The following is a 23007-nucleotide window of genomic DNA, read 5'->3' on the forward strand; positions in this document are numbered from 1 at the left end:
GTTTGAAGCTACCTGCTAGTTTTCATTTGATTGAGGTACCTTCAACCAGGGCCTGTAACAGATTCAAGAGCTGTTTTCAGCAGGTAAAACAGTTTCCCACCCTGCACCTTTTTCTCCAAACTAGAGATAATTAAAAAATCAATCCATGTTCCTTATCCTCTAATGCAAAGGCTAGGCCTGCATGTGCACTGCATACCCAGTTTGCAGTCATGTCCTCAAAGCAGAATAATAGCAGCACAGAGACTTTCTCACTCTCACAGGTCACTACAGCAAAGAACTCGCCTTGGTCAAGCCTCATCTCATGCAAGAAAACCATATGCAAACCTTTCTGGACCCTGCACACTTGCTGAGCTGCCTTGCATAACTTCACTGCCACTATGATCCATGCCTGCTAGGTTCAGCTAGCACATGCCGGCCCACACCTTCATCTGCTGGTCAGACGCACCCTGAGGGGGGCACAGAGGACGCAAACTATGCACACTCATGGTGACCCCCAGCACATCAGCTTTTAGCATTGACCAGAAAGAGGTTTTAGCCCCTACATGTAATTGTATGACTGAAAACACGAGAGTGCTGAGGTCTACAAAACATTCAGCTAAAAAGGTCCTTCAGGCATAAGACCCAGCAGAAAAGGAAATTAAAGACTGAGAAAAAGATGTCAGGCTGAAGAAGTGTCTCACCATTGAGGGGATGGCTTATGGAACGAGACAGGTGCAGACAGGACGAGACAGGCCAGAAGCTGGACGTAAAGAAATGTGATGGGATCGTGAGGCGGTTCACAAAGACAGGAGACAGAAGGGGGAAGACAAGAGATGAGTATCCATGCACACCTGAGACCTGTGCAGAAGCAGTTACAGACGTAGGAGACCTCGGCCTGATGGGGTCTAGTGGGCAAAGTCCAGGCTGGTTGTCTAGCACACAGGCGATGCCGGTGATCCTCTCCCTGCACCTCGGCAGTGTGCCCTCAGGAGACCTTAGGTGCCAGCCCTCTGACAACTCCCTCAGTTTTGGTTTAGTGTCTGGCTCATCCTGGCAACTTGTCCGTGAGACTGGGCTCTCCACTGGGCTCTCCTTAGCAAGGCCTGTTGGGATCTCTCTACCAGGAACCAGAGACCCAGCAGTTTGATCCTCCCTCTTGGAGCTTCGGACCTCAGGAAGGGAGGGTTTCTTTTTACAGGCCCCAGCAGATGACTGCGGAGACTGTGGCTCAAGCAGCGTTTTTGGTTTGGTAGTTGGTGAGAAGGAGGCCAGTGTGGGTCTATCAGGCAATGGCTTGGGAATGTCAAGAATCAGATGTGCTCGGTTTGATGATGCCAACTTGCTGTGGAAGGACTTGGGAGATGAGCAGTTTACAACTGGCTGAAGTGCTGGCTTCACTGGAACATTTTCTTTCACTGGTAGCTTAATCTTCTCAGCATCTGCTGTGGAGCTAAACTGTGCCTTCTCTGCCACTGGAGGGCTAGTCCTCCCATCAGTCAACATTTCGGTGGAGTAACCAAGGTACAGATTTTCCCCTACAGATACACTCCTTGACATCTTAGCCCGGAAGCTGGTTGTGGGGTTCATGTAGGACTTTGGTTTTGCAGCCCTTACATCTTTGGCCAGCAGAGCACCAGATCCATCCATCTTCAACATACTGGCTGATAATGCTCTGCCATTGTTTGGTCTGGGATCCTTCTCAACCACCATAAGAGTCTGAGGATGCTGCTTCACAGAGGACATCGCTCCAGGACCCTTATCTGTGAAAATTAAACAGACAGACATACCAAAAATAGACAATAGCCCGCAGTGAATTCCAAAATTGGAAAGTAACAGAGCTGCTCCAGCCTATATGCCTCAGCTCAGCCCCTGGGAGAGGTGTACAGAACCATTACTTCAGGTTAATATCACCAAGCCTCAACAGCTTTCTTTTTCACCCATCCCTCATCTTGCTCACACACTGCTGCTTACTCAGTGAGACTTGTTCTTAAAGTGTACGGCCAGAAGACCTCAGATCGCTGTGACCATTAACTGAAAGGCCAGAAGGAACGGATAAAAACTTATATATGGTGTTCCGGTGATAAGGTTTATTTTTTAAAAAAGCAAACGAGTGCTTATTGATGGTTCATGAGTTAATTGTCTTGAAAAGTGGAGTTCTTTCACAGACAGTGCATGGATATAGTAAGCTCCCTCTAACCGACTCCACCCTTTTCCTCTTTCTCTCCTTCCCACTCTGGGGATCTTCAGTCTTGGCCTGGAGCAACCACCCACAGCAAGAGAGAATTTATTTGCAAATAGTTCATTTCACCCTTGGCATTGCTCCTCCCACAGCTGCCAGAGAAATATCAGAGACTGATAATTAGGAGACCAGCATCTGCATTACAAATTAAAAATATTTTCCCTTGACAGGCTAAGGGTTAGAAGACACACAAAGCCTGTAGCTCAGAACACAGAAAGACATAAGCTCAATTTAAATCTCTGCTCAAGCTCAAATCTCCTCATTTCATTCTCAGGTTTATACTATCATTCCAACCTATGTCCTTACCCTCGTGAACAAGGTCGTGAACTGACTGGGCCTTTCTCATCACTGCATTCACAGGGTCTTCTGGAAAGGATGCAATAACCCGTCCAGGAGCCATACCAGCTCTGCTGGCCTCCAAAGCTGATCTGCGTTTTTTCTGGACATAAACAGGCCGATTTGAATTTACACTCTCCAGGAGCTGGCTGTTATCCAGTGCATCACCAGGATGGCTGCTGCCATTTTTCAACAGATCTGGTGTAAAACAACTGGTCTGGGTTGGCAGCTCGACTGGCTTTGAATCCAGGATCAGATTTGATGAAGAGAGTGACAATTGTCTAGAGAACACGATAAAGAAATCTCAGTTAAAACAAATATGTTGCCATAGACAAAGGGGCACATGCATTAAGCCAGTTTCTATGGGGCAGACAGCCCTTCCCTATCTGGATTTTTTTCAAGTCAAAAATGCCCTAGGCTGTTACCACTTCACTGGTCTTCAGGCATTTGACCTTAGGTTGTGTGACCACAAGTAGCACTGGGTCACTGTTTCCAGGTGGGACACTGTAAAAGGTGAAGGCAAAAGAGAAGGAAAAATTCCAGGCAGAGGGAAGACTGGGCAAAGTCAGGTCAGGTCTTTTCTCTCAGCTCATCTTACTAAAAATGAAATCTTGTCCATTCTAATATACCCTAAGAGAAATTAATTATACTTTCCTAACATTATGAAGGCATACTAACTAGGAAAAGGTGATCAGTATCTTCAAGAGGAAAGCCTAATTTCCTCTTCCTCTTCACTTCAGAGAAGCACAGTGGGCTTGCCTCAGGGAAAGGAGGCAACTTTCAATCTTGCATGTTTGAACAGATGAAAAGATTAAAATCCCAGAGGTTCTCATAATCTAAAGCTACCCCTCGTTATATCTCTAGAGCACCAGCGATTTTCTTCAATCACCGTTGCAACTCCCAAAAGCTGACACAACAGCTAACCACTGGCTTTCTTCCCAAACATACAATCCCAATGCGAGTCAGACTAAGAGGCACTCCTGACAGCAGCAACAGCAGCTGAATATAGGAATAACAGAAAAATTTCCCTAACATGGTGAATCTAGACACAGCTGGTGAACCACAGAAGATGTACCCAAATCTGCTCAGTCCTATACAATGAAATTAATTTAAGCTGAAATTTCAGGTTGTCTTTTTAGAGGAATACAGGAGTATTTGTTTGTTTTAAACATTGATGAACTGAAATCAACAAAAAGTATTTACCCCATTTTTTGTTCCTTTGTTTTGTTGGGATTTTTTTTTTAAACAACAAGGGAAACAGCTTGGAGAGGCCTTTTGAGGTGCTTTAGGGTTGAGGGTTTTTTGGAAGAATAATGTCCCTGTGGGGCTTTGTATGAGACACCAGAGCACCCTGTGAAGGCAGGGGACTGAGAAGTGAATCTGAGTAAAAAAGGACTGTAAAACAAAGGAAAAGTTGACAAGCCTACTTTAATTGTCCAAGCTGAATGAAATGCAAAAGAACAAACAGAGCATAAACAGTGAAAAGTAAATTAGATGATTAGCAATTCCTCCAGCTTAATCAATCAAGGCATTAATCATGAAACAATTAAGCACATTGTTGAAAGAGGAAAAAGAACAAAACAACAGTGTTGCTTTAGGAAGAAATAGAACAGCTAAAGTGACACAGAATGGCCTGCCCAAATCACAAGGGTCTGCGACCAGCCCGCCAGGTGCTGTGCTATGCCAAGGCACACCAAGGCCACAGGTTTGCTCAACTATTTTGACCCAGTGCGTAGCACAAGACCTACTCGCACTAGTAAAAACGGACAGGCAAAAACACTCAAAAGAAGCAGAGCCGTACCTGAGAGCTGGGGACTGGGAAAGAAAGCGAGAGGAAATGCTGAGGCTTTCAGTTCTTTCCAGACTCCTACATGAGCCACCTACAAATTTTGGTTAAAGGGGAGAGAAAAAGGGAGCAGTTTAGTTACAGAACAAACATTCTGACACACGCATTTTCTTATTATGTAGACTATCAAATGTCCCCCCATATCCAAGAGGATTTTTTTGAGCTAAAACCACAGAGAATGAAATAATTTCATTGCCTTTGCCTCTTCTGTTCTACTTAGATTACTGTGCCTTAAACTGCTACTCTCCCTAAGGGTACAACGCCTCCTTTTTCTCTTCTCTTTGTGTCCTATCCTGCCTCTAGGACTGTGAGACACTGGCATCAAGCAGAAAACAAACCAATCAAAGAAACAAACAAACAAACAAAACCCGGACAACTCACATAGATATTGCTGCCTGCAACCATTATCAATTCTAGAAAGATACGCTTTGTTCTGGACACAGTCGATAGAAACTAACCAGCTCCCTTGCCACTCTGATGTCTCCTCTTATTCTCTCCCTCCAGCCAGCATTTCAGCCTTTTCTTTTGTGACATTTGTTATGCCTTAATATACCACTAGAGGCCACTACCTGTCCCCTATGGGGGAGGGTGGTGGCAGAGAACACACAGTCAATGTCTTCATGTACAACAGGAAAAACATTAATCCGGGAACAAGAGACAGCTCTTCAGGATTCCAGGGCCAATACTTCACCCAAACTGACACAGACCCCACTCTCATGCACACAGACTGATGGAGTTCACAGATGTCACTGCTCTTTAGGCCTCTCTACATTGGTTCCCCATTTTTGCCCCCTCGTACACAGACTCCCACGAAAGCCTAGCAGCCTGGTTTGATTTATACAGGGCAATCTGGAGCGACCTCACAACACCCCTCAGCGAGCAGACAGCTGTACCTTTTCCATCAGTGCTGCCCAGGGTCCCAAAATGTTGTTTGAGGAACTTCTCTTGATCAGGTATCTGGGGGATTTCTCCCTCTGGCATGCTAGTACCCATGTCCTCCTCTCCCTCCTCTCCCTCCAAGTCTGAGATGCCATCCACACTTAGAGGCTCGGTGCTTTCAGAATCTGTGAAAAGGCAAAAAAACCCCCAAAACCCCAATGCTGTAATAGCGTAATCACAGTAACATTACTCAGGTTAAAAAAAGATACTCACCAAATATACTAAATTGAACCTAGAATGTTAAAGCAGAAGTCAGTCAACATTAAGTATAATTCTCTAATCAAACATATCCCACAAACAGCACAGCCTATGGGATAATCGGTCGTAAACCTGCCTCCTCACATAGCAAGGTACAAGAATGCCAAAAGGTGCACAACGAAAATGCACTTAAACCAGCTCCTGCTCCTACAGTGGCTCCGCTGAAGTGCCTGTTCAAACGTGCCTGAATCTTTTCAGCAATACCAGCAAGACTAATAGTGCAACTTCAGCTCAGCTCACGAAGAGGACAGAGATCAGGACAGCAACTGATACACATGGCACAGAACAACCCTGGCAAGTTTTCTGCCATGTTCCACACCACATATATTTATAACATCTTTGCATCTTACCTTCATTTGGATGGTCTGGGCTGGACAGACGACTGCTGCTGTAATCTACAGAGCAGGCACTGTCAGGACTGTGTTTATCTGGACATCCATTACTGTGATAACCTCTACTGAGCTTCCCGTGGGGCAACGCTTTTACCTGGAACTCACTACAAGAGAGACAGGAAAGATACAGCACTAGAGAAGATATATTTGGTTTACACGTAAAGCAGCACGTTATAACTTTAATAAGGCCTTACCTGTGTTAGTAACACCTTTGATTACAAAAGTAAGGCTTTAAAGAGAAAAATAAGTTGATTTCTCTCATCATTATACAGTATATGTTTTGCATTTCATTAAGCTTGGACAGTGAAGTCTCAAGGGGACTGTCTGACCTTCTGGGCACCGTCAGTTTCCCATGATCACCAGGCCCCAGCACAGCCCTACCTTGATTGCCAGGTGAGGAACAAATGCAGAGATCTACATAATGAAAAGGGACTAAAACCAGGCCTATACCTGCAAAACAGGACCTCCGGTTTGCCATAGATTTGAGTCCTAATATAGTATTTTTTCCATGTTTATGACCTGCTTCTTTGGGCAACTTCTGTGTTGCAAAGTAGAGAAGATTCTGGGTTTGAGCAAGACTAATTTACTGAACAACATCATACAAAAATACGATATTGTGGGACAGAGTTCCCAATTTCTGTCGTGATTTCATGAGTCTTATTTTGTCAAACGACATCAATACTGTTCTTTTGGCTGATGCCTGAGGACTTCAGTTTTCCACTTTATGAAATTCTTTGGTTTCAGCTGTACTCCAATTCAAGGCAGGATGCAAAAGTCATTCAATGGAACTGAACAGCAATCACCTCTGGCAGCTTGCAAACTGCATACTTTGAGATATGTCCAGTCTGTATTCACACCAGAGGGCCTCCCTTTCTTATATGACACAGCAGCACATGGGTCTGCTCTGTCCAAATGTTATTATAATAAATATGTAAATAAAGAGAAACTGGGAGAAACCTAGCAGCTTCAACTGCAAAATCTTGGCATGTGCTCTTGCATAAAAGCCTGTCTAAAGCTATCAGCCCACTCTTTGTAACAGAGCAGGAGCAGACAGGGGAAATTAAGCAGCTATTAACATCAGGTTAAGAGGGGAAGGGAAGAATAAAATTCAGGGAAGGAAAAAAAAGAAGCACAGAACGAAACAGAAAATTAAGTGAGGTAAAACCAAACAAGATGAAACAGCAGAGGAAGAGAAAACATCTCCACTGTCTACAGTGTCCTTTTCAATTCCAGCTATGTAATGCAAGCCATTCTATTTCCCACAACAGGGTCATCATATACTACTTTTGTTAAATTCTTGCCAAATTAGGTTTGAAGTTGTCATAAATAATAGTGTCCTGTCATTTCTCCTGGGCAGACATTTCACTGCTACATATACATCACTGTTGGGTGGTTTTCCAGCTTCCAAGTTTTCCTTCATTTCTTTCAATCCAGATAAGGGAGAAAGCAAAAAGGCTGCTCTGAAGTTGTTTATTCAACAAAAAACCCTGGAGGAGGCTGCTAATGTGCAGTTTTCTCCAAGGAAAGATTATTTTAATGGTGCCTTCTTAGTTTCAGATTCCTTTAGCATCAGGGTGGCATAAAACTCTCAAATAAGCATGCCTGCCATCAATCAGGCAGTAAGTCAACTCAGATGAGCTACCATACAAGCTGCAAGCAAACTAAAACAGAAACATCTAAGCCGTGCACAGCAGAGAGCATATTTTTAACCTGCTAGGGTCTGTGGGATGGATTTCATCTTGCTCAGGGTAGATTACACACTCCTCACTCTCAGAAGGTTCCAGTTCCTGAGAAAAAATCCCCTCTTCGCAAGACACAAGCCGAATCACTTGAGGTCGCACACAAGACTGGTTATCTTGGGGAGGTACCGAGCTGCCAATCTGTTTTTTTAAAAATAAATAAAAAATTAAAATTAAAAAGAGAGAGGGAGAATATCAGATATTACCAGTGTTTTACTTTAAGTCAGCATGTGCTGTGCAGAGCTATAAAGTACGCATTGCAGCAGGGAACACAATCCAAAATCTGAGATCAGAAAACACAGCACTCCTATGTCTTTCCTGTTCCTTATCTACTAGATTTGACAGACTACTGCTACAGTTTCCTACCTTGTCTCCTATCTGTAATCTTATAAAATTCTCTGGTAAAGTACTAGATTCCCCATCCCCCTTTGCCCACACATCAAAAGTGTAAGCCACATGGCAGCAGGTTCTTCCATTACCTTTTACAGACTGATCAGACATAGTTCATAGAAATCTGTGGGTCACAGCTGAAAAACACTGCATACAGTGAGCCCAATCCTGTCTTCAGTCACACTGTTATAAAGGTAGGAAAAACTCTAATGAAGTTAGACAGCAGGACAGACTGCTACTGGAAAACCGTCATTAGCCTTGAGGCATAAACATGCATTACTTGCTGTGACCCATCAATACTGAGATCTTGAATATGTTTTAAAGAGAACTCAACAATCTAGCATAGCCCACAACTGAGGGTGTCACATGAGCCACATTTCAGTGACTACTGAAGTCAAGAAACTGCACCCCTGCAGAGTGAGCTAACAGGTAATCAAGTACACATCTGTAATTCCAAGATCAGCTTCTCAGCTTGTTTTTGCCATAAATAATCAAAGAGCTAAAAGAAAACATGAGGCCTTCCTCTGTCATTGGAATGAAACCTTGATCCCATATGAGCTCTGCTACAAGATGGCAGAAAAGCCAGAGTCACACATCATGGGGGTACTAGCTAAAACAAGTTACCTAAACAGGTTTCTCAGAAGGCATTTAAAGTCACCTCTAAAGAAGTAAAGAATGGCATCAGGTAGTAACAAACATACATAATAATAAATAGAGGCAGGGCAGATACACTCAGAAAAGATTCACCTCCTAGAGTAGGAATGCCCTTACTTTGTTGATGTGCACAGGAAGATCTGCCTGTTCTTCTCTGTCATCCCCATTGCTGTTCTGAGACAGCGAGTCTCGACTTGGAGAACGGGAAACAGAGAAAGACTCCAACTGACGCAAGTCAAGCATGGATTTTACAGTCATCTCTATGTTGCTGGTTGGCTGGGACCAGCGCCCACGTTGCCGGGGCATCTTGCTCATTGGTGCTTCCGAGTGCTGGATCGCTGCTATCTCTTTGGCCTGAAGAAAATTGAAAGAAAGACAGTCTTAGAGACTGAGTTCTGCTGATAGAAAAACAGGAGAGAAAATAAAAGACCCATAGAAAACCACAATTATATCCATCTCCATAAAAGCCCTAAAGCTGTCAGTGAGACAGATTAAAATTCCTCCCTTAATCACAAAGATGTCAAGTAAAGTTGATACTTTTGTTGCTGCTTCTTGTATAAGTGGACATTTAAAGGCCTCGCTCAGATCCAAGTATATAATCAGTTTCAGCACTATGTGACATTCAGGACAGAAATGAAGGAGCAGAAGCATAACATCAAATGGAAAGATACTGATGTAAAAATTCCAAGCGAAACTGTCTCTTTACTAGGCTGTATTTTGCCATCTCCAAATGGTTCTTCAGAGAGGCTTCTCAATGGTTTCCCACCACAGCTGCACCTTTCCCACCAGTGAGAACAAAGTTATAATCTCCACGGGAACATCTTTTCAAGTTTCCCTATGACAAGAAATACAGTTTGAAGATTTAGCAACTCACCCTCCTCATTTCCCAGTGGGAAAGGCTTCTTGAGAGCGTAAGGTCTGGATCTGGAAAGGGAAAAAGATATATACCTAGTTGACATCCTTGGCCGGCAGTCCAGCTTCTTAAAGACCTCTTACCACATCTTTCCTCAAAGGCAGCATTCCTACATCTCTTGAACCAGCAGACCACTGCCAACACATGCTTTCCAACAGACCACCAAATCACTGTATTGAAACGTTAATGGAGATGTACTGCTTTAAATAAGATTTTCACTGACTCAGCAGACCCATTGCGGAACATTTGTCACAGTGCAGTGGCCCACCAAAGGCATGGGAAAAGACCCTGCTCCAATACGCTGTAGCATCTGTGGTAAAAATATCTCAAATTAGTAATGGTAATCTCTAAGTTTTACCAGACATCTCTAGAATCCTCCATGAGATCTCTTTTGGCTTCTGTGGACTATTAACAGCTTGTAGACCTAAGTTCAGGACACTAATTCAAAATTTGTTTGGCCAGTTGGAACTAGCAAGAAACTTGACAATTTAACAACTGAATTTCTAATCACAGAACTCTGAAGTGTACCCCTCTTCAGACACCAGAATGGGCAACTCCACATTAGCCATTGGTGTTGATCCATCTGTTTCTGTCTTGGTCTTTCTGCCTGTATCTTGTCATCCCTAAGCCAGCAACTCTCATCTTCTCCCCACTTCACATTTATTGCCGTTTTTCTCCACCTCTGCCCATGGCCCTCTCCCATTTATACCTGAGTCTCTCTCAGTGTTGCAGGCGGACTGAATATGGAAAGACTGCAGCCCACGTAACTCATCTTCATCATTCCCTTCATCTTCACCATCCTTGTCGCTGTCTGATGAGAGTGCAGGCGCAGAGGACAGGGCAGAGATAGACTCATGCCTGAAAGGCAGGAATTGGAAGGAGTATTATGGTCTATCTCAAGAACTGCCCACCATTTCAATCCCTACACCAGGCAGTTCTCCACCTTATCTCCATTCACACTCAGCATGTGCCCCAACTCTCCTAAACAGCCCTCGCTCTAGCAAAACCCATCTCTGAGAAAGAGGTCAAGTTCAATCCTGCACAGAGGTGTGCAGAGCGTCCCACAGCAATTGTCTCAGATGTGTGGAAGGACGACAGAAATCAGAATAGAAGTAAATGAGTCTGAGAAAGTCAAGTAGAATGAAACTTGGCCTTCCATTTCAGACTCTGCCAATTCATATGGTCAAGATTGTACAGTGTATTTGAAAGGCAAATATTTTTCCCTTTAAGCATTTCCTCTCTGGAACTGTTTTACACATCAAAAATGTCATAGAGATACTGCCTGTTTGACAGCAATTGGGTACATGGCAAATTATCACATAAGAGACAGGTACACATCAAGGATTGCACCACACGGAACCTGCAGGCACAGCCCACTCACCAGAGCACTGTGCTGCCTTTTTTAGCCTTCAGCCACAAGGAAAAATGTAAAACCTATTTGGGGCAGATCTTTAATCAAAGTAGATCAGACAGGTGTTCTCATACAGACCTTAGAGGCACTCCCAGCATATAATTCCCCAATGCCAATCAAGGACACTTACTAACACCAAACTCTGTCTTCTCTCTTTCTTCTCCTCTTCCCCTTCTTACTCCCTCACCCCTTCAGTCAATAGAACCAAATGAATTAACTTCCTTTGGACAATAATTGAACAAATGAAGAATCCCTAACAAACACATTTGAGTAGTGCCCACACCATGGCCTTGAGCTAGAGTGCCAAACTCATCATTAGTGACATTTATAGGATATCACTGGTGTGTGCTAAGTGCCAAGCATTATTCATGAAATAAAAATAGCTCATGCATCAAATACAGCCTGGCCAGGGACCAACTTCTCCTGCAGCTGACAGATAGCAGGCAGTATTCAAACATGCTAAGTAGTTAAGGTACCTTAATATTTTCTCTTCCCATATATTGGTAGAACATTAATTTCCATTTTATCAGGGGTGGCTGAGCAATAACTACCCAACTGTTTCAGATGAATTTGGAGGTGTTCTGGCAAAAAGAAGAGTGAAACTGGCTGTAGTCTGCAGAGTCCTCCAGTGAAAGAGTTTCATGTTGGCTCATCTACTTTTGACATTTGAGTTTGTCAGTCTCTTCCTCTTTTCTACTGCCCATCTTGTCACTCTCAGGTTCTTGTGCCTAAGCAGGGGAATCCCAACAAAGTTCAAGCACCACAGTATGCTTGATGTTATGCCATGTTTCATCCTATGAGGTATATTACATTCATTTATGGTAGGCCATATTAACTTTGTACCAGTAACTTTGATAGCATCCTTTTTGCTTGTATTCATTATGGTTGTTTGAGGAGTTTGTTAAGGAAGAAGGGTTGGATTATTAGACATTTTAACATCTAACCAGTCGAATACCTCACCATGATGAGGTGATAAGGCAAGGTTAAGTGTTTACTAAACTCCTGCATGTACTGTCATAGATGTAAATGGAGAAGAGAGGTTTGCTGTCAGTGTGGTTTATGTTGCAAATAGAAAGATGGCTTCTAGCCGTCAGATGGTGACTGACAAAATTAGTGAGGAAAAAAAGAGTATGTTCCAATATCCTCCAAGGAGCTGAATAAAGGAATGCAAAACATATTTTGGAAGTTGGATGGACGTTTTTTCGTATCTCACAGGAAGTGCCAAAAAACTTATGAAGTCACATGTGTCTGATACAAATGTAAGGTTATCTTGCATTATCCCAGTAAAAATCCATGCCCCGCTTCCACATCCTCCTTTTTATAACTCAAATACACTTTTCAAACTCAGTCCTCTGACCTGATGGGAGATAATTGAACAGGGTTTTCAAAAGGATCTTAGGCCCACTGACTTGAAACTGAGATACTCCTGAAAATGAAACCTCGGTTCACAATGTCTTGAGTGTTTTAGCTGTTGTGCTTGCCCAAGTCAATCCCTCAATTCAGGCTTTACTACTTTCTCCTTTTCCTGCCTGCCTCTGCACTTTGGATTTTATTCCAAGCCCCTCTGTTGCTCACATCTCTCCAACACTCTTCCTCAGTTCTTGTTCATGCTTAGATGGAAGTCAGAGCAATGCAGGGTGAGGTTTCAAGCATGGGAGCTGCTTCCGAATAAGCACCACACAAGAGCATTCTGAAATCGAAGGAACACGACTTCTCGGTTTTGCTGAATTCCTGCTAAGAGTACATACAGCCAAACCTCAACAAAGCAGCATTATACCAGAATGAATGTTTCAGAGTAGCTATTCCAGAATAGCATGTACAGACATGCCCAGCTCTCATGATACGAGTGACTCAGAGCAAAGATTTTAATTGTCCTTTCTCATATTCTTCCTTTGCTGAGGAACATGCCCCACACCTGGGTCTTGCTCTGTAGGGGTGGGGAGAGTTTGTTGCACGTCAGCTTCCAGTTTCCGAAGGGTCTGCCAGTACAGGACCAATGGCAGGGAAGGACCTTCAGTTAGAAAACCTTCAGGACACATATATAGACTTCAAAAAAAGTGCCACATGTCTTTATGGCGTTCTAGTTTTAAGACGTCTGATATTAGGTACTCCGTATTCTTCTGCATGTCCTTAGTTCAGCCCTTCTTTCTTTTCTTAAAACAAAACAGACAAGGATGACAACTATCCATTTAAAGAGGTATGTTGTCAGCATTCCCACTCTGATCTTGTGCTACTTAAATCCTCAGGGGCTTATTTATGAAACTGTAACATCCTATGTGGTAGGGATCACTAACAGATTGCCTCCCCCCACCACCCCAAATGCCTAAGGGTTTTAAAAAGAAAGTTACCCTGCTTTTCATCACAGAAAGATCACAGTGCTGCTGACTTCAGAGTTTCCCTGGTGTTATAATTGCAGTAGTTCAGCACAGATTCAGGGATCACTTCTGACCTGGCATCAAAAGCCTGCCCCCATTCCGAGCCCTGGCAACTGCACAGCTTTCCTGGACCAGACCAAAGCTTCACTGAGAATTTGATAAGAAGTTATCCTTTCCAAATATATCTGAAGGCACACAGTCCTTCTTCAGCATACATATATTAGTTTTAGACAATTTAATTTGGATAACATTTCTATCTCCTGCTATTTATACTAGAGCTTCAATGAAACTTACAGAAAAAGATACTTTTAAAATTAAAAAATATAAATGCTCAGCTAAAACATGATTATAAGCCCTGCAAACATTCCACAGTAAAATTAATTTAAAACTTCCCTTCCAAAATTTGAGACAAGCTTTTCTAAACAATAAATGCATACTTGGATCAAAATCAAAACTATTAAAAGGCCTTTACATGGTTCCTTCTCTGCAAATATAAATGCCTCAAAACTAAAATGTACCAGAAATATCAACTGCGTACAAGTTCTATTATCCCAAACAATCAAAGCTCCTCATGTTATGATCTGTGATTACTGCAACCAGAGGCAGAACCAAAAGGCTCTCAGGTGCACTATGGAGAACTGTGGGTCATATAGATCAGGTCAGTTCCAAAACAACCTAATGTCCCATAAAGGCGAGTCAAAGAAATCCTTCAGAGGAGAAACTTTAATCTCTCTAGAAGTTTTTGGAGGGTCTGAAAATGCTGGGACTCCAGTTTGGAGAGAAGGCTGGACGGAGAAAGGTTATTATAGAGATTTACAAAACCATGGGGACTATAGGTAGCTGGATGCAGAACTACAACACACCAAACTAACAACAATCTCAAACAGGGAGTTTTCAATAAAACTAGCAAGAGTGTTGTTTAATAGGGACCAGAAAAGTCCTCCTTTGCACAGAGAGCAGTGAACTCCTGGAACTTGTCACCACAGGAGGCTGCAGAGGCAGACAATATTACAAAGTTCAAAATGATTTATACAAATTCAGTGAACAAAGGGTCCATGACCAAATACTCAAGGGACTAGGCAGAGGTGTACCTCCTAACATACCCAATACAACAATTGAGCATGAGGTAAACAGACTGCAGAGGCCATATAGCAAGGCTCACACAGTGTCTCACCAAATAGCATCTTGCATTGCCACTGTCACAGGCAGAAAACTGAGCTTCATGGAGCACTGGTTTGACCAAGAATGGCATTTTTACACAGCAGATGTTATTCACCCAGGCCAATCCCTGCTCTGCTAGTCACAACTGTTTAGAGACAGCACCATCCCGAACTGAAAATCTTCATCTCCCCATTGCCTCCTCAATTCAGTTTTGTTTTCCCAATATTACTTAGATTATTCATCTCATCATACATTCATACTGTGAAACTAGGAGAACGCATTACTACCCACACAACATTCTAGCAATACCATTCTAGAGAAAATATCGTAGAACAAACAACATATCATCAGGCGAGGACCTTTCTTATACTACCGTGAGTCCTTTTGAGACAACAGTTTTACACCACAGGGTGCAAGCCCAGTCTCCACTGCAACCAACACAGACAGACTTTGCAAACACAACCAGAAAAGGTACAGGGCATCTAGAAAACCAATCTTACTCAAGTTCATTAGTTTTTCTTCTCCCACCTCAGTAATGCTGGTCCAATAGGCTCTTGCTCCATTTTCAGTCCCAATCCAAAATGCTCTGGAGTTATGTCTTTGCTGATCTCCAGTGACCACAGCGGTCGACCAAAACTGAAAACAAGCTTTCAAAACTGACCAAACAAGTAGATTCCAGGCTTGCAAAGAGGTTACCAAACAAGTTTAATAAAGTGCTGGGCTTGGCACGGCACTAACACCGCCCTTCAGCAAGCGTCTGTGACGGAAACAAGTATCACCTCATGCGGAAGAGGACTGGGATTATCTGTCACAGGCTGAGCCTCGGTAGGGTAAGGCTGCAGCTGCTGGAATAACGGAGAGTCTGCTATAAAAAGCACATTACTTGACAACTCCAGAATTTTGGCTAGAAAAAAGACTTCCTGAGTTCTCCCATCATCGTTACCAAAAGCACTTACCAGACAAGACTCGTTTCAAGAATAAGCAGATCAAGATTTTCCCAAATTAAACTAAGCAGACAGACTTGTTTCAATATTACTTGCTCCTAAAGGGAGTGAGAAGGTCCCTGTGATACTCTAACAACCAGCATGGTAAGTCCTCCAACACGTTGGCACTTTTACATCCAGAACTCAATACATAGTCATGAAGAAGAGGAAAACTGTGGGACATAGCATCAAAAAAAAAAAATCTGTGTTTATCCTTTTTTTCCCCTGCTTTGATCCCATATCAGCTCAGTCAGGGCACTCTCCTGCATTGCTTGCAGTCAAATCAGACTGCAGAGAAACCAAATACATTACACTAGTAATCCATAATCCCCTGTCACTCTTGTTCTGTTTAAAAACAGGGTCTGTGTTTAAGCACCACTTTTTAAAGAAAGGTCACCAGACAAATTTAGACCTATTCAGTTTGTAGGCTGTGGTAGTTTGTTTTTAGAGACATTGTTTACCAAGCAAAAAATAATAATATGATTTAGCTGCCAAGAACTTTTCCCATGGAAATTATTTTTATATTATAATTATTTTTAGGTGACCTTTATCAAAGCCTCTAGAAAATAGCTAACAAAGGAACAGCACAACTGTAAGGACTCTTTCAGGATTATGATCAACATGGCAAACTCATACAGCTCACAGGCATACGTTGGTACTGACACTGCAGAAAACAGCCTTTAAATTGCAGCCAGCCTAGGTCCAGAGAACTTTACTCATGAAGCAGCAAGGCTTCCCTGGTGGGATGCTGTGTACCAGCCTCAGTATTGCTAGGTAAGCTGCTCATTAAAGTTTCTGACCACATCATTAAACTAAATTAAGACATGAGGGACATTGCATACACATTGCAATCAGTGAAGCAACACTAAGTACATCAATGTGGAAGATCACAGTCAGGCTTCTACATCCAAAGAAGATGGGCACAAAACCCATGGCAAACCCAACAGAACAGTAAGAGAACTTTTGGAAGGCACTACCAGTGAAGACAGCAGAAACCTTACAGTCAAATCCCAGTGCCACAGTTTCCACATTAAACCCTACAAAGCCAGCTACCTCTTCTCAGCCTACTCAGCTCACCTCATGAGTCCAGATGTCTTGTGCAGAGGAGATTTCTCTGCCTGCTTCCCTCTCTGCTTCATGTCAGACAGTCGCTGCCGCATGTTGATGGTCATCTCTGAGCTCAGACGCCAGATGAAGATACAGCTGAAACAGGGAAAGGTGAGGCTGGGGTCAAGTTTCAGTTCAGTTTATTTATAGTATCAATTCCAAGGGCAGAGGCAAACAAAATCACTTCCATCTGTGGCAGGGAGAGACACGCACAGAAACAGTTTCACAGAAACTCAATCCCATCACAAGCTCCACAACAAAAAGGTAAAACCTGCCTGGCAAAGTCCGTCTGTGGGTGAGAGTGACTGCAGAGGTATTTGCACGGACTCATCTCTGATCCTATACCTTTGACTATTTGACCATTTGCTGAAGGACATGCCATAAGTCCCTCCATGGTCAGCAGGATAAATGGAGCCTACAGATGTTCTTCGCATTCTCTAATAGCGGCTCAGCTGCAGCCTCTGATTGCAATGACTCCTACCAGCAAGGCCTTCCTAACACCCACCATCCCATGGAGTCTTCCAGGTGTAATAATGGTTAAGTTTATGTGGTAGTAGTTTTTGCAGTCAGAGTGCTCCTAATATTTTACTTGGACTTCCTCCAGAAGCCTTCTAAGGAATTTGATTCAATTTGGTCAATGGATTCAAAAACATTTAAGAGGGAAGCAAACTGTGATCTCATTGGTCTCATTTTCTTCAGAAATCTGGCTAAAAAATTAATTGGGAAAAAAAACCCCCACCAAACTTCCTCATGACATTAGAGAATATTTTATCTCGTCTTCAGCTACTAGAAAGTAAAACAACCAGGACTTTCTTTGAAATTTAACCTCAGTGCTAACTAATTATTTTCATCTCATCCATCTTTCCTGTCTAGCTGTGTGTGCCTACAGTGATGTAGAAACACAGGTGGTGCTTTTACTATCATTTATAAAATCCTGCATACTACATTGGAATCCAAAGAGGATTTAACAGAGTTTTTCAAGACTCGTCAGTGCCACCATACTCACGGGTACACCAATTCACCACAGAGTTTTAAATGAGGAGCTTTCCCATTGTGCTGGTTTGACTGAAAATGGATTAATTTTCTTCACGAAGTTAGAAACCTTTCTTTTTCATAGCTAGCATGCTCATTATTTGGAGTTAGTTTGAGAGCAAGAGATAACACCCCAGCACAGAGTTAATGTTTTTAATTGCTCTAGTCTGAGAGCCAAGGACATTCTGAGCGCTCTGCCCACAGATGTGAAGCATCGAGGAAGCGGGGGCAAGGATGGGGCAGAGCTTGACTGACAACCAGACTGATCAATGAGAGTATTCCATCCCATTAGCCTCATGCTAATTATTTAAGGAGAGTCAGGACCTTCTGAGTCTCTCCTCCTTTCTTTCTCTCAGTCATTTCTTGCTCTTGCTTGCTTTGGGGCATTTCAGTTGGGACGTTTAGCCCAGCCTGTTTCCATTTTGCAAAGGCCTCTGGGCTTTTCTGCCTTTTTCCTCTCTTTTCTCTCTTTGGATCGGCTGTTCAGGACTGGGGTATCGCTTCCTGGGGCTGGCTGCTTAGCGTAGATGGAGTTTGTGGGGAATTGCCTGGAGTATCTTTTATTTCTGTTTTATATATACATTCACTAGTAGTGTATTAGTATTTTGTTATTTTATTAAACTGTGTTTATCACAATCCAAGTTTCTCCCTTCCCTTTTGATTTTCTCTCCTACTGGGGGGGGAGGGGGCAAGCGAGCAGCTATCATGCTTGTATTGTTAGCTTGGGTTAAATCATGACACCAGTCTTCCTTGCCAGTGTGTGAAAACTCTTTTGGTCTGCCATTTTGAACAAAGGCCGTGAACTTTGGTCTCCTGGACCTGAGACAAATGCCAAAAGCACAAGAATCCTGAATACCTGCATCTTCTCCATTTTTTTTCTTCTCATGAGAAGACATTTTATAAGGTCTTATTTCCATGCCACAGGAAAAGAAAACAGAACCCTCACTTTGCAGCCTGTGGAGATTTTAATGAAAAACTATAAATTCCCTTCTTGCCCCCAACACTGCTCCCTTTGTGACAAAGCCCAGGAGCGTCACTCCCAGCTACTGAAGTCACACACAGACACTTCCCATCAACGGTGAACACACTGTCACTCTCCTGCCCCAGCTTTTCAGCCAGGAAAGTGGTGAGGCACCACATCTGGGGACTATGGCAACTCGGGGCAGCCAGCTGCTTCCCTTCAAGCAGCAGCTCTCTCAAATGTAACAGCAACCACAAGCTGCTGCTGAGAAAACACTGAAAAGCAGGAAACAAAATTCAGAAAGCAAATCTGGTTTGTTCATTTATCCCACCCCCACAGCTATCAAACCTAGAGGTAAGCAGCAAACAGTATGAATCTGTAAATACGTTAACATTCAACACAAAGCTCTACAGAGGCATGCTCCCATCTACCCCTTTTGCTGCTTTTTTTCCTTGCAGTAGTTTTCTCCCAGCCCTCATGCCCTTTTCCATCTCCATTTCTCTTTATATTCTGTTTTATTCTTTGCACATGCTGCTGTGTGTGAGCAGATGATTTTCCGTTCTCCTTTGAAAAACACGCTTTCTCCTCTCCCTACAGCAAAGTTCTTCATGAATCCCTTCCTCACTTCTCATCCACCTCCCTCTTCATGTAGTGAAGAAAATGACCCTTTTGCTTATGGAAATGGTCAACAAGAGAACATTGTAATAAATCACAAGGGGTCCTAAAACCATTCATGTTTCTGGAATTTCCCAGAAATCAACAACAAAAGGACTCCTTTTCTGCAATGCTTCCCTTAATCTATTTATACACACGAAAGGTAAAGAAAGAGGAAAACCAAATTATTTACTTTTTACTGAAAGACAGAAATAACCAATGGATACAATTTAAGGTGATATATTGTATGTTCCATAACAGCTCACCCTCTAAAACTCTTTCCATTTCAATTGTGGTTTACTAATAGAAAAGAAAGAGAGAATCTGGGTTGCTCTGGCCTTGAAATAGCACTCCAGGAACCATCTTTCTCAAAGGAAAAACTTTATTCAGTTCAGCTGATCTAAGCATTCACTGATTCCAGAAGCAGTGGGTCCACTCACCTCTACAATCATCACACTAGGCATCTTTCTCCTTTTCCCCTTGAGCTCAATCTGGTGATTACTTAAGGTTTTGATGAGCTTATTTAGCTCACTAAATCAGCAGAAAACTCAGCTGGGGCAGGTGCTGATGTTGTGACCTGAATCAGCTTAATGAGGGGGCAACTGTACCACAGCTGAGTTAGAGGAGTGGGGAAGAACAGACCATACGGACAGGAGCAAAGAGTGGGGACAGGCTTGTCCCTTTTGCTGCTAGACAGGCTCATTCACTTGGTGAAACCCCACCAACACGAGTACTGCAAGACAAAGTTTTGGCACCACCGGTCAGAATATCACAAGCTGCATTACATTACAGACCTGAAAACAGGCCACATTCCTGCCTCCTTTCCAGCAGGGAATAGTCCCTACACCCAGAAAACCACAAGGGAAGCACTTCACATGGGAGCCTCATTCCATGGAAGGATAATATAAGCCCTGTGAGCTTTGGCAACAGCACACGTTTAGGATTTAGAAAGCTCTGAGGTTTCTTTGGAATTCATAAAACATCCTTCATTAAAAATTAAATTGTACCACCCTTCAGGACACACTTTAAATCCAGTGTGAGATGGCATGAGCTGATATCATAAACAAGCAAGCCCTTCTTACCTGTCACCAGAAACAGAGATCAGATGTTTGCAGTCATTACTGAATTTCATCCCAGTTACAATCTCTGTGTGAAATAAAACATAAGAAAAAAAAGTTTTCCTGAATTATTCCAATGGGCAGAAAAAATCATTAGTCAAATAGCCTGTGCTCAGAAACTCAAATTCTGATTAAAGCCATCACACTTCACAGATCAATATGCCCCAGTTAACATAACCATTTAACAAAGAATCTAGGCTTGACATGGAAAGGGTTTCCCATAGCAAAATAAGCATGAAGACTGAAGTCTCTTTTTGCCTGTAACGGAATGGTAGGAGCTGAGGGTATAAAATAACAAAACTTAATATATGCTGAAAAAACACAGACTAACTTATAAGCTATTAGAAAAACTGTGTAAACAAATACATGGCCTGACCGGCATGTGTGTGCTTGTGTTTTGCAATGCAAAATGAGGTCTGAAAAAGGTTGAAATTGCAATGAAATGAGCTATCACACTTCATCCAACCATAACCTTCTCCAAAATACCCATTGGGTAAACTTTGGTTGGGAGGAACCTTCAGAAAGCTTTGGCTAGTATCAGGCCCTGCTATATAGTCATCAGCAGAAAAAAAATGCATTTCCAAGAAGTTTACGTGCCTTACCTGAATGCCCATACATGGTTGCAACACACTCGCCAGAATAGAAATCAAAGATGGAGAGGTTCTTGTCAGAACAACTGGTTGCAATATAAAGACCAGAGGGATCTGTTTGGACCTGGTTTAGGAGATAAGAAAAATGCAAAGATCTGGTGAGAAAGTCTTTCAAACTGCATGAAAATGGTCCAGAATACCCAAGACAGTCATAGTAGATAAAGGAATAAAATGCGAGTAGCCCCTCCAAGACTCCAATTGAGTAGCAGGCTATCCAGCACCCCAGGACAAATCTCCAACCTGATTCAAGTGTTAAAACTATCTCCAACCTAATCAGAGACTAAACACATTAAATGCCTCCATGACTGTGAAGGTACCACCACCACCACCAATGGACAAACTTCTACCTCTTTTTCCTACCTCCTCTAAACTACTGAGGTCTTACTGTCTTCTGTCTTAAGATCAAAATAAAACAAAACCCCCCACATGCCAAAACAACCCCCCCACCTATTCCCCAAAAAAGTCAGAGCTGCCCAGTTAAGGGAAATATTAAAATCTTGAGGAGAGACACCAAAAACGAACTCAACACTGCAGATAAATTGTTTTTTATAATGACGCTGTCAAATCTCCAGCATTTGCAACTCCCATTTTTGGGTTGGGTTTGTGGTTTTTGTTTGTTTGTTCTTCATATATAGCCATTTGTTGCTTTATCTTTGACCCAATATAAAACTCCCTCCAAATGCCTCGCTAGGTCTAAAGCAGCACTACGCAGCAAATACAGCTACTGTCACCAAATGTCCTGCTTTGTCCTTTGTAGAACTTTAAGGAACTGAGAGTGGAAAATATCTGTCTTTTGAGAGAGACATGGTATTTAAATAATGATAACTTCTTGGGTTATGTTTATTTTGTTGACATATTTTTTGCTTCACATGTCACTGTTTGGGTTCTACTTGTTAAACTGGAATGTGTATTACAATCTCAGAACAACTTGCCAAGAAAGTTTAAATTCCAGAGACAACCATAATCCCTTGGTTACATAATTGTCCTAAAAATGAACAAAGCAACATTAAAAATAATTAAGATTCTCCACTTGAGCTACACATAAAAAAGAAAACAAACCACACCACACATAAAGGATATTAAAAACAAAAATTCCAGCTCCCAGCAACATTTCATGGTTTGTGGTCTGAGAAAGATCTAATGAAGCACATGAGCTCACCAGCAATAAAGTGTAGCATCAATTTTTCATTTTCATTACTCTGGCTTATTAAAAAAACCCTTGTAGGAATTGTAATAGGCAAAGAGAACTTGTATTTCTCTGTAAAACACACCAGGTGACACTGAACAAAGCTGTTTGTTTTCCTCTCCCTTTTTACCCAGTTATTTACACCCATCAATCATACTGCAGGTCTGTGCAGCTAAACAGAAATATTTGTTTTAAAAAGTAGAAAAGTTTTCAGTGAAAACAAATATGATGAAGAAGCTTGTTTGGCAACTGAACCTGAAAGATATTTTGGTTGTGTTAAATGGTCTTCCCCCTTTAAAGACAAAAATGCAATTCTTCCACATCCCAGTGTGCTGGCATCACTCTTAAGGCTGAATCTTGAATGCACCTGGTTTACCAGGGGAAGCCCAGGACAGTGGCAGAAGCTGGCAGGCTGCTCTACCCCAAGCCCTGGGTGCGCTCAGCAGGTGGGAAACACAGACAGACTCTCTCTGAGCAGTACTGGGCTTTGTCCAGCACTCCAAAATCTGAAGAATATGAGATTCTATAGGCAGATGCCACTTAATTTCGTCAACTCAAAGAATTCCACTTGTGCTCCGGCAACCACAAATTTCTCAAACACTGATCAAATGGCAGCTCCACCTTAAAAATCCTAACAAAAATAGTCAAGAAAGCCAGAAGGAGCTTTCTGGAACAGAAAGTAAA

The 23007-nt window shown here is 42.5% G+C and overlaps 1 protein-coding gene across 2 annotated transcripts in view; it reads right to left on the reverse strand.

Annotated features, from left to right (window-relative positions):
* The window catches only part of MAPKBP1 (mitogen-activated protein kinase binding protein 1), a 101929-nt gene that overhangs the window by 8611 nt on the left and 70311 nt on the right, over window positions 1-23007 (reverse strand). The window contains exons 18-29 of one of the 2 annotated variants that reach the window (XM_065635125.1): window positions 21090-21201; window positions 20452-20515; window positions 16693-16818; window positions 10395-10543; window positions 9647-9696; window positions 8890-9126; window positions 7700-7869; window positions 5948-6093; window positions 5294-5464; window positions 4356-4434; window positions 2525-2835; window positions 831-1739 (exon numbers count right to left, since the gene is read on the reverse strand). In XM_065635125.1, the coding sequence (XP_065491197.1) occupies window positions 831-1739; window positions 2525-2835; window positions 4356-4434; window positions 5294-5464; window positions 5948-6093; window positions 7700-7869; window positions 8890-9126; window positions 9647-9696; window positions 10395-10543; window positions 16693-16818; window positions 20452-20515; window positions 21090-21201 (2524 nt within the window). Of the gene's footprint in view, window positions 1-680; window positions 1740-2524; window positions 2836-4355; window positions 4435-5293; window positions 5465-5947; window positions 6094-7699; window positions 7870-8889; window positions 9127-9646; window positions 9697-10394; window positions 10544-16692; window positions 16819-20451; window positions 20516-21089; window positions 21202-23007 lie in introns of both variants that reach the window. The other variant, XM_065635124.1, reaches the window with a different exon arrangement.

The sequence above is a fragment of the Caloenas nicobarica genome, chromosome 5 (genome assembly GCF_036013445.1).
Source record: "Caloenas nicobarica isolate bCalNic1 chromosome 5, bCalNic1.hap1, whole genome shotgun sequence".
Lineage (NCBI taxonomy): Eukaryota > Metazoa > Chordata > Aves > Columbiformes > Columbidae > Caloenas > Caloenas nicobarica.